Source organism: Etheostoma spectabile, chromosome 15 (assembly GCF_008692095.1).
Source record: "Etheostoma spectabile isolate EspeVRDwgs_2016 chromosome 15, UIUC_Espe_1.0, whole genome shotgun sequence".
NCBI classification, from domain to species: domain Eukaryota; kingdom Metazoa; phylum Chordata; class Actinopteri; order Perciformes; family Percidae; genus Etheostoma; species Etheostoma spectabile.
Window position 1 is genome coordinate 33,836,491 of NC_045747.1, and position 10,711 is coordinate 33,847,201.

At 42.5% G+C, this 10,711-nt stretch overlaps 2 protein-coding genes across 2 annotated transcripts in view; both read left to right on the top strand.

Moving 5' to 3' along the window:
- LOC116702575 (next to BRCA1 gene 1 protein-like) overlaps nucleotides 1-10,711 on the top strand; it is a gene marked incomplete at its 5' end in the record, with an annotated part of 45,973 nt that overhangs the window by 31,738 nt on the left and 3,524 nt on the right. Inside the window, 6 exon segments of the mRNA XM_032536868.1 lie at nucleotides 1,054-1,230; nucleotides 3,787-4,062; nucleotides 6,038-6,230; nucleotides 7,309-7,560; nucleotides 8,864-8,949; nucleotides 10,547-10,625. Of these exon segments, the coding sequence (XP_032392759.1) occupies nucleotides 1,054-1,230; nucleotides 3,787-4,062; nucleotides 6,038-6,230; nucleotides 7,309-7,560; nucleotides 8,864-8,949; nucleotides 10,547-10,625 (1,063 nt within the window).
- LOC116702601 (transmembrane protein 106A) overlaps nucleotides 10,513-10,711 on the top strand; it is a 17,985-nt gene continuing 17,786 nt past the window's right edge. Inside the window, exon 1 of the mRNA XM_032536917.1 lies at nucleotides 10,513-10,524. The gene's annotated coding sequence lies outside the window, so the exon portion shown is untranslated. The remainder of the gene's footprint in view (nucleotides 10,525-10,711) is intronic.

Sequence of the window (10,711 nt, forward strand, 5' to 3'; positions counted from 1 at the left end):
GGGGGGGGTGTGGCCTTGACCAACTGCCACTTTCCTCGTTTGAAAGCCATAATGTCTCTCTCTCATGGGGGGCCAAATTCTCTGGGCGGGCAAAGCATAAAAAGGGGAGGCAACCTTATGACCTCATAAGGGGCAAGATTTCAGATCAGCCCATCTGACCTTTTATTTTCTCAAAGGCAGAGCAGGATACCCAGGGCTCGTCATTTCTAGCCACTGAGGGACCATAGGCAGGCTGGGGGAACACATATTAATGTTTAAAAAAAAACATAAAGTGATATTTTCATGCCATGGGACCTTTTAAAGTAGGGTTAGTTGCAGGACTTCCTGTCCTCAAGACAGAAACATGCTTTATTTTGATATAAGACATCTGATTTACTGAATAGGATTGACTAGTACTGGCACGTAGGCTAGCACTTCATTGTTAAAGCACACTGAGTACAAAAGTATGGCAATTTTATCATCTCTGATTATTGTGCCTGAGAGGTCATTGTTTTGAGCATTGTGCTATAATCTGTTGCTTTACAACATATATATATAAAAGAAAAAACATTCTAAAATTGACATAAAATCAACATGAAACACAAACATAAGATCAGTAGATCAACAAAGCATTGTAGGACATAAAGAAAGGACAAATATGCCTGTACTGGCAATACAAAATAATAAAAAGTGCCTAATAATTAGATAGATAGAGTTTGGGATAAACAATAACTCAAGTGTGGGGACACACAGAATCTTCTCCCTGATGTCAGACGTTAGCCTTCAGGAACGAGAGGGTGTCTGCAGGGATTTTTTTCCACTTGTTTTCATTAGGGCATGCTTTTACTCTGAAATTAACAATGTACTTGTTTTCCAAATGCAAGCTGAAATGCACCTCTTCATAATCTATCAGTTATGGTTCCATGTTGACAGTGGAGTCTGTATTTAGCAATCAGTTCACCTGCGACTATCTTGGTCCACGAGGGCCGCACCGAAACATGGTGATAACGGAGCTCCCTGCTTTGTTTAACAGACATTTAACATGACGTCTGTCCACCTGTTTCTGGTCCTCAGATGTCCCTCACGGGGCGGGATCGGGAGGAGAGGGGGGCGGAGTCCCGGCTCAGGAGGAAGGAGAAGACGACATCAGCGGGACTCAGTTTGTTTGTGAGACTGTGATCCGCTCATTGACCCTGGAGGAGCCGCTAGACCACGCCCCTCTGAGAGGGCCCCGCCCCGGGAAAGGGACAGGTCAGTCAGCAGAGGTTACAGGTCTGAAAGCCTCAAATCTGATCCCAGGCTTTGATTGCTTGAAAAAGTAACAGCAGAGAAACATAAAAGCATATATCCATCTGGCATTATGACAAGAAATATCATTTCCCTCAAAACAGACAGTTTCGGAACGTGAAACAAATATATCTACATATCACAGTCACTCAGCAGCTCATGATATCTGTTATGAAAAAGTATGTGGAAAATATGAACTCACTTCATGAAAGGCACTCTTTTTACGCTCTATCCCAGAATATATATTTGGCCAAACACTGCGAGAAATTGCGTACTCTGATTTTGAATATCTGATATGCTGCTCCGTCTTGCACTGTAGACTTTTAGTTTATGTACTTTTGAAGAAAGATTTAAAGAAATATTTTGAGGTTTATAAAGGCTTGTTAATCAGAGTTTAATGGAATTACAGTTAACAACTGTTTTAACTGTTAATTCAATCTAAATAAAATCTTATCTGTGATAATCTGTGAAATAAATAATAGGGGTGGGGGAAGATACAACATAGTGTCGCTATATTTTCAGTGGCAATATTGTTTCGCCAATTATGGATCTTTTATTATATATTATATATGTGTTGGTCAGTTTTTCCCATTTTGCAGCAATAAAGTTGAAGTGATATGAAGAAACAGAATGTTTCTTTTTAGATGAAACAGATGTTGACAAAGTTCCCGGTCGGGGACGTAATTTGAAATTGGGAAAAATTAGAAGTTAGAGAAAAGGTTATAAATTGCAATATCTTACAGAATATTGCAATATGTTCAAAATCGCATTGATATTGTATCGTGGCAGAAGTATCGTGATAATATTGGTCGGGAGGCGTCTGTTGATTTCCACCCATAATAAATAAGCATGTGACACTACGCCGACCCCTCTCACCCCAGACTGAGACTGCCGTCCATCAGGACCAAAACCTCCTTGCCAAGTGTTACTTACTCGGCACTAAATCCTTTTCTGAGTCAGTTACAATCAGTCATGTTTTTCTTACTTTATCCACCTTAAAAATCTCGTAATACATTGCCTACCATCCTGCGAGTTTTTTATTTTCATCAATCTTGCCATAATGAGTTTAATGAATGGCTGAGTGACTGACATATCAATCTACTATCCAGTACCAGGGGCTGGTAAAACAACCTCATTATTCAATGAGTGGTCTAACATTTGGGCAAGTATAGTCCAGGACTAGGGGTGTAACGGAAAACTCACAGATCGGATCAGCACAACAAAGGAGGAATTTAAATGATTTCCTGACAATATTGACTTCTTTCCCCAGCGAATTGCGGTTAAACGACAAAGAAACGATGAGGAAAGGGTATTTTACAATAACTTTGAATGCACCACGGGGTTGACAACAGCAGTGACCATAGTGCTGGTTTGTGTAGCTCGCTGCTTTAGCGGCATCACGGTTGTACGCCCCGGTGTTGGGATCCTCACCAGTGAAATACAGACACACTTTGTACCGTTTAGCGGTCAGCATTTTAACTGGTTTAATTCATCTGCTAGCTAACGGTAGGCTAACGTTACCTGCTGCCAAGTAAAACGTTATAACATTTAAGCGGCACTGAAATGAGGCTCAGAAATCCGCGTTAGATACCGCTCGTTAGGGCACCCATGCAGTATAAGCAGCGGATTTTAACATGCGCCTTTCACGTGAAGTGAAAATGTCGTTGCCTGAATATTTTCATGGCAACCCTTCATAGACATTTATCAGCCTACTTTAAATAAAAATGCATTTCACACACCGTTATTATGGTTCAACTTTGCAGTTGATCCGCGGTTGATCCGTCAAAAAAATAACTTGGATGGTTCCCTACAACGCTCTTCACATTTAAATGACACGATCAGTTTACTACTTTCATTGGGAAAAAAATTTTTAATTAAATTTTGTTAAACTGAATGCCAGCCGAATTTAGCCCCGCCCACAACAGGCTACAATTTTATAGCATTTGAAAGATAGAAAAAAGGACAAACAAAAATGTTGAGGGGGGGGTGGGGGGAACAACTAATACGCCAAAAGGGCAGAGAAAAAAAATCAACAAAAACTTTGAAAAAAGTGACAAAACCTTCGGGAAAAGCTTCGAAAACTACAAAAAAGGGACAAAAACACGAATAAAAGCGACGAAAGTGTCAAACAAAAGTTTGCGTTTTAAATTTGGTCCCAGAAAAACAAAGTTAAAGTTGAAGGGCTAATTAATGAAATGTTCTCCCAATGAGCAGGGCTGTTACAAATCCATGCTGAGACAATCAATGGAAACCTGATATTTGTTATCCTTTTACAGAGACCCATACGATGAAATTGTAAGTGCCACAACTGGAGGTGCATTAGATATAAAAACAAGATAGAATATAAATGGCTAAAAACACGAATTATTTCAGACATCCAAACACAAACTCTAGTGTGTTCAGCAGTATTTCAGATTCAAGTTGTTCACTCTGCCTGCAGCTGCGTGTGTTTGCATGTGATTGAAAGAGCCAAGCATCAGAGGCCCAGTATCTAACAGTGGACTTCCTGTTTGCGCTCAGTGGTGCGCCCGGCTGCTCAGGGCGGCTCCTCCTCGTCCTCCCCCTGCGTGAAGAGTAGAACAGTGAAAGCAGAGGAGAGCCCAGACAGCAGCCCCAGCACCTCCGAAAAACACCTGAACGCGGCAGCCACGCTTCAGGCTTCCCTCCCTCCCCTGCTGAAAGTCTCCCTGCCTGCCCCCCTGTCTGGGACCCCGGCCCCGGGACCCGGCCCCAGCTCCGCGCCGACCCTGCTCCTCTCTCCGCCCAGCTCCACACAGCAGGAGCACACAACCACAGGTGATAGCAGAAAACAAATGTAACAAATGTTCTTGATTACAAAAAAAAAACATTATGTGAGAATGAGAGGTGTGGAATGGACTTGAGTCATGAATCTGATGACATAATTCAACTCGATTTGTCTCAATCTGAAAGGAAATGCAACTCATCTTTGACTTTAATAGAAAATTCCGGTCGATTCCAACACGTAGCTCTGTTATCTGTAAATGTGGAGGTCTGTCAGTAGAGAGAAAAACTAACCAATCGGTGCTGTCTAAATCCGAGTTATCCTCCTGCTAGAGTTAGCACCCAACAGGCTCAAACAGGGCAAGTTATAAACCTGTTTTTAGCCTCTAAACATGTTCAAAATGTTATTAAAAGTGCCCCCCCCATGATGTGAGTGATCTGAGTGATTCCTTTAGAGTGAACACAATCAATCTGACTGCTGTAGATGTGACAGAAATACATGAAAGTTGTGTTAATTCAGCTGTTTTGTTCCTGTGTTGAGACCAGTTAGAGAGCTTAGGGACCATCTACAAACTACAACACCAAAAAGAGATAAAACTAAAATATGTATGCTATCAATTTAATGATTAAATAAGTTAGTGTCTCCAAACTATAACTTTTCTCCTGATAGTTGTACTACAGAACGTAATATGTTTGTTTCTCTTTTCTGAGTTGTTGTTTGTAGACGGTCCCTAAGCTCTCTAACGGCCTCTCAACACAGGAACTAAACACAGCTGAATTAACACAACTTTCATGCATTTCTTTCAAATCTCCAACAAGTCAGATTGACTGTGTTCACTCAGAAGGAATCACTTCACATGGGTAGGCACTGGTAATGACATTTCAAACATGTTTAGAGGCTAAAAACACGTTTATTACTTGCCCTGTTAAAGCCTGTTGGGTGCTAACTCTAGCAGGAGGATAACTCGGTGTAGGCACAACCGATTGGTTTCATTTGTCTCTCTACTGACAGACCTTCACATTTACAGACAACAGAGCTACGTGTTGGAATCGACCGGATTTCTCCTTTAAAGTTGTAATTCTCAAGATTTCAGTTTTGGGGATTTGGCGACACCCGCGGTTACTGATGGTAACAGGAAGTACGCTTTAATGCAACAGTAGTCTTGCATTGCCAGACCTTCCTCCACAGCGCAACATAAGAAGGTCTGGCTGGTCCACACAGCATTCTGGGATGGGAGAAAAACGTGCTCTGGTTTATTGGCATATCTCTATAAACCAATCACAATCGTCTCGGGTGGGGCTAAGCTCCGGACAGAGCCACGGTGCCGCTGCTAAATAGTCTCAGGAAGGAAGTTGTTTTGGTGGAACAACTGGATGTTCAGAAGTAATTTTAGTTGTCAACAGAAACCTCAGATTGGACAGAGAGTCTAGCTAGCTGTCTGGATTTACCCTGCAGAGATCTGAGGACCAGGTAACCATAGTCCTCAGATTGGACAGACAGTCTAGCTAGCTGTCTGGATTTACCCTGCAGAGATCTGAGGACCAGGTAACCATAGTCCTCAGATTGGACAGAGAGTCTAGCTAGCTGTCTGGATTTACCCTGCAGAGATCTGAGGACCAAGTCACCATGGTCCTCAGAAATCCACCAGAGGTTAGAACGCCAACACAGAGACAGAGTACAGGGACGGACCTCTGACGAAACGTCGTTGATATAGACATTTACCTGCTGTTCTTCCTATGAGAAATGCATGCCCTGTATAGGAGGCATGGGCCAGTATAACATCTGACAGTATGATAACCTTCAGCAAAAATAACACAGTTACACGGTATTAGGGTATTGCAATTATAGCTTTAAAATTTATTATTTTTAAATGTTTAGGTAAAACAACTTGTTTCCTGTTTACACTGCACACGGGCAGGGAGATGGATTTCTAAACTGCACTTTCTGTCCTTGAAGACTAGCGGTAACCGGCCCATGCCTACTGTAAACTCTGTGAAGCATATCCGTTTTTGTTCATCTGTGACTTAGTTGAAGGTGAGGAGTCCCCCACGGAGTCCAGGGTGAAGGAGAGAGAGACGGGGCCCGAGGAGGAGAAGGAGAAAGATGGAGAGAAGAGAGAACGGACGAGGAGTCGCTCCTCCTCCACCTCCTCAGAGGATTACATCATCATCCTCCCTGACTGCTTTGACACCAGCCGGCCACTGGGGGAGTCCATGTACAGGTACGGGACTGGATCTCACGTTCAGTTCAGACAATGGAAATCTGTGGTGCCTGCAAATAATGGTTACATGTACAATAAACAGCCCAACATATATGATCCAAAAACACCAATGGTTAGAAGTATATTTGAAAATAGGGCTGTATTCAAAACTGCCTACTGCACTGTCAGACTCGAAGCCCGCGGGCTGAATCCGGCCTTGCAGATTTTGATCCAGCCAGCATTTCAAATTATTTTCACAATAGATTATGGCCACAAACCAAAAACCCGGGAAAGTGTTTTTCAAACTGCCGTTATGCGACACTCGAGCCGAAACTCAAGCTGAATTTGGCAGGTTTACTGACTATGAGAATCAGAAATTCCCCCAGAAGCAGAGAGTTTTTATTGTTCATGCTATGAAACATGTCTTAAAAAAAAAAAAGTAATCTTTGTTTGATTTGCTAAATTCTATGATGACCAAGGAACTTTTTTCGGACTTTTTTTCGGACTTTATGGCGACTAAAATGTCAAAAAGCAACAAAAACGTCTGAGAAAGCAATAAAAAAAAAATCCGAAAAACAAACAAAAATGTCAAGAAAAGCGACATGCAGTAATACAGTCAAAGATGTTAGTTATTTGCGTTATTTAAGCAAACGGCCCATCAACGGGGAAATAAAGCCACGGGACCCGTCCCCTGAGAGAGCTCCAGCTCACAGCGGGGCCTTTGAGCCGGACCATACATTTTCATAAAACTGTCCATATTCAAAAGCAACACTGTTGATTTACTCACTTAAAAACATATCCAAAGTGAACACAGCTGCAAGCCACAGTTGTTCCAGTGCTTTGCATGGTGGGATACAGTAAGCGAGGTAGTCTGGTCCGAGGCATACTTGGAGATTCTTTTCCGAGTGCGTCAGTACGACATCTGGGTATTTTTGTTGTATTTTTGCTTTTGTTTACATACTGCATACTACATGCTACATTTTGGCCAAATCAGTACGTACCGCTAGTATAGTCTCCAAAATGGCCTAAAGTAAAATACTTCCAATATAGCAACAGATGTCACATTCCCTTTAATTCCCAATTCCTTGTCCCATTGCAGCTCTGCTTTGTCCCAGCCCGGGGACATCCCAGCCAAGACCCCCACAGACCCAGAAACCCCATCTCCCGACCACCCTGGCACTTCCCCCCCAGAGGGGGAGCTGGGTGAGGCAGATGAAGCCGCGGCGGCTTCAGGGACGGGGGTGTCGGGCGCCAGCAGCGCCAACGACATGCTGTGTACGTCCCAGACGCTGGACGACGAGCCGTTGACTCCTGAAGTGGTGGCACCGCCCAAAGCCACCGTCACACCAAGGTCAGTGTGGAGGGGGGGACACAAGCACAGCATCAATGTGCTGCAGGTCTTTGTGTCAAACAGGCTAACACTGACGACATGCTTCACTTAATCCCCTCAAATTTCATGAGTATGCACCCATCCTATTATTATTATTATTATTATTATTATTATTATTATAATAAGAAGCCTTCTTGTTTTCTGATCCGCTAAACAAACACATTTCTCCTTCCATGTCTACCTGTTGTCTTGAAATTAAGTATATATATAGATATATACATGTCCACAGCAATAATTTCATCAGTATGACAACAGAGTCATGTCATATTAGCTTTGGACCCAATCACACTCAGAAAGGTCCTTATGATAATCATAACTGTTCAAGGTCAAAAGGTGAACGTTTATTTCTATAGCACATTTACAAACCGTCACTACTGCCCCAAAGTGCTGTACAGATACAGAGAACAGCATGAGATAAAAAGCATAATAAATAGCCAAAAAAAAAACTTCTATAACAGAATATTTATTTTTATTTTATTTTACCTTTATTTAACCAGAAAGAAAAAACTCATTGAGATTAAAACTCTCTTTTCCAAGAGTGTCCTGGCCAAGATAAGCAGCAGCACGAACAACAAGGTTGCAGACATATAACAAATAACATATATCATGAACATAAAACATAAAACACTTTATGCTGTTAATAAATAGTGAGGAACAAGGTCATAAAATATCTAAATTTCTAATGTGTTCAGCCTCCATGTCATTTAAAAGTACTTTAAAAGCAGCCCAAAACAATAAAAAAATACAACAGATACAACTTTACCTAAAGCAGTAACAACAATAAAAGGTAACAGCTCAGCTTATATTAAAAGCCAGTACAAAAAGATGTTTTTAAAAGTGATTTAAAGCTCTCAATAGAGGTAGGTGCTCTGATGTTTTGAGGAAGAGAGTTCCAGAGCTTAGGACCTGCTACTGAAAAAGCTCTGTCCCCTCTGGTCTTCAGGCAGGACCTTGGACAGTCTAAAAGGAACTGGTCAGTAGACACAATACAGTAACATGAGCTATTTAAATCAGCTGATACATGGTTACACCTCATTGGCTCTTACCAGTGGATCCCTGTGTGTTCATTGGCCACAGCAATCCCACCAATCGGTCCCAGAGAGGAAATGCAAAAACATTTTCAGCGTGTATCTCACTAGTTTGAAGTCTGTGGTTGTTTCCCAAAGGAAGGGGAGGGGCTTCCGTTGATCCAAACTAGGGATGCACAGTGTTTGTTCACTGGTTGTAAATGCTTGAAACATGCCTTTCCCTTGATGTCGTGCAGTCCAGGGAGCAGTGGAGAAACAGATGTTGACCCTGATGCTGCCGGGGAGGGAGCAGAGGGCTCCGAGCTGTACCAAACTGAGGATGGTAAGCACACCGATGTATCACTACCAGTGGCGCATCTACTACAAGACTAGGGCCTTGTTACACGTACCTCCTTTTATCTGGACTTTCTGACTTTTTAGTTTTATCGGAACCCTACCCCGGACCAAACAGCCGAACCTCTGTGTGAAGGTCAAGATCAAATTGAGCCATGCTTAGGTCCGTCGTCGCGTGTGGATCTTCTTCAGGGTAGTTTGGCCCAATTTCAGCATGTTCTACCATCGTCAGAACCGTAAAAAAAGAAAACAAACAAAATGAGGAGCACAAGGGGAGGGGAGACCAAATATTTAATAGAAATTCCATCACTGATGAGATTCAGTTGGAAAGAAATTTCCAAAGATTTGACACTTTTCAGTTATTTTCCGAGAGTACGGGGGAGCAGGGCAACCTGAAGACCAGGACACTGCAGCAGCAGCATCAGTACACAAAAATGCTACTTGTAGTAATGGCATAATAGAATTGTTAAATGGGCAACTAAATTAATCTGTCCATACATTTTTCTCCATATATTCAAACGGTGATAGAAGGCTACCCGCCAAGTTGACAACACGCCAACGTCAGACGCACGCACGTCTGCAAACCAAACAATGGCAAGTATAGGAAAACGCACGTAGGGTGATGGTGACTGGACGTAGGTATGTCATGTATAGCTCGCATCATTGCAATTTGAAACCAAAACCAACCGGATCAAATGTATAAAATCTAGCGAATCCTCTCGGACACTTCATCCTGTACTGTACTGCCTACATGTGTCATAGATGTACAGATGTGAATGAATGTGTGTTTTTATTTTTAAAACTGGATGGATTGTCTGGAGGAGTCGTAGATAATGGGATGCGATGCTATATAGTAGCCTGGATGCCAGCCGAACTTGGCTCCGCCCACATTTGAGTTTGAGATAATCATTATATAATGATGGACAGATGATCTACAGTAACGTAATCAACCACGTCACCAAAGACCGCTTGGCGAACAGACCCGCGGGACTGCTCCTGCCCATGTCACATGACTGGCCTCCCAGGGTCCTGTAGTTGTAATAATGGATACAACTAATGGTTGTAATTCACCATGTGTTCTATTAATACATCCATGGTGTTATCTTATGATACACTCCAAAGATGTAAAGATGCTGTAAAGCCTGTAACGTGGATGTAGCGTCATTAGCGTTAGCCGTCGGCTAGTAACATCAGCGGTAGCTAGCAGTTGAGTTCTGTTGACAACTATGCGTCGCTGGGCATACGTAACATAACCCGTTGCTCTGATTGGTTGGAGGTCTATTCAATCGAGTGCGAGGCATTTTCTTTCCTGGTCGGGTTGCACCCCCCCCCCGATAATCACAGCCCAATAGAGCAGAATCAGACTTATATTCTGACCACGTCAGTCTAGCTATATCACCTATTCTGCCTCCTTTTCCTTGAACTTAACAACTATTTGTATATGTTGTATTTATTTGTTTCTTTTACTGTATTTTATTCCTGATGAATTTTTAATGTTTGTGTGTATATGCACCAATCGCCAAGGTCAATATTCCACATATGAGCAACTTACTGTGGCAATAAAGTCCTTTCTGATTGTCCCTCAGCCTCCGGTCCTGAACAAACTCAGACAGATGATACTGAAGCTACTGAAGACACAGAGGACAACGACCCTGAGGACCCCAGGTCTAGCACACTCATTCAAACTCAAACCAGGAGGATCAGCAGCTTACAGCGGCTTGAGAAAGTTTACACACCCATGCTAAAGTTGA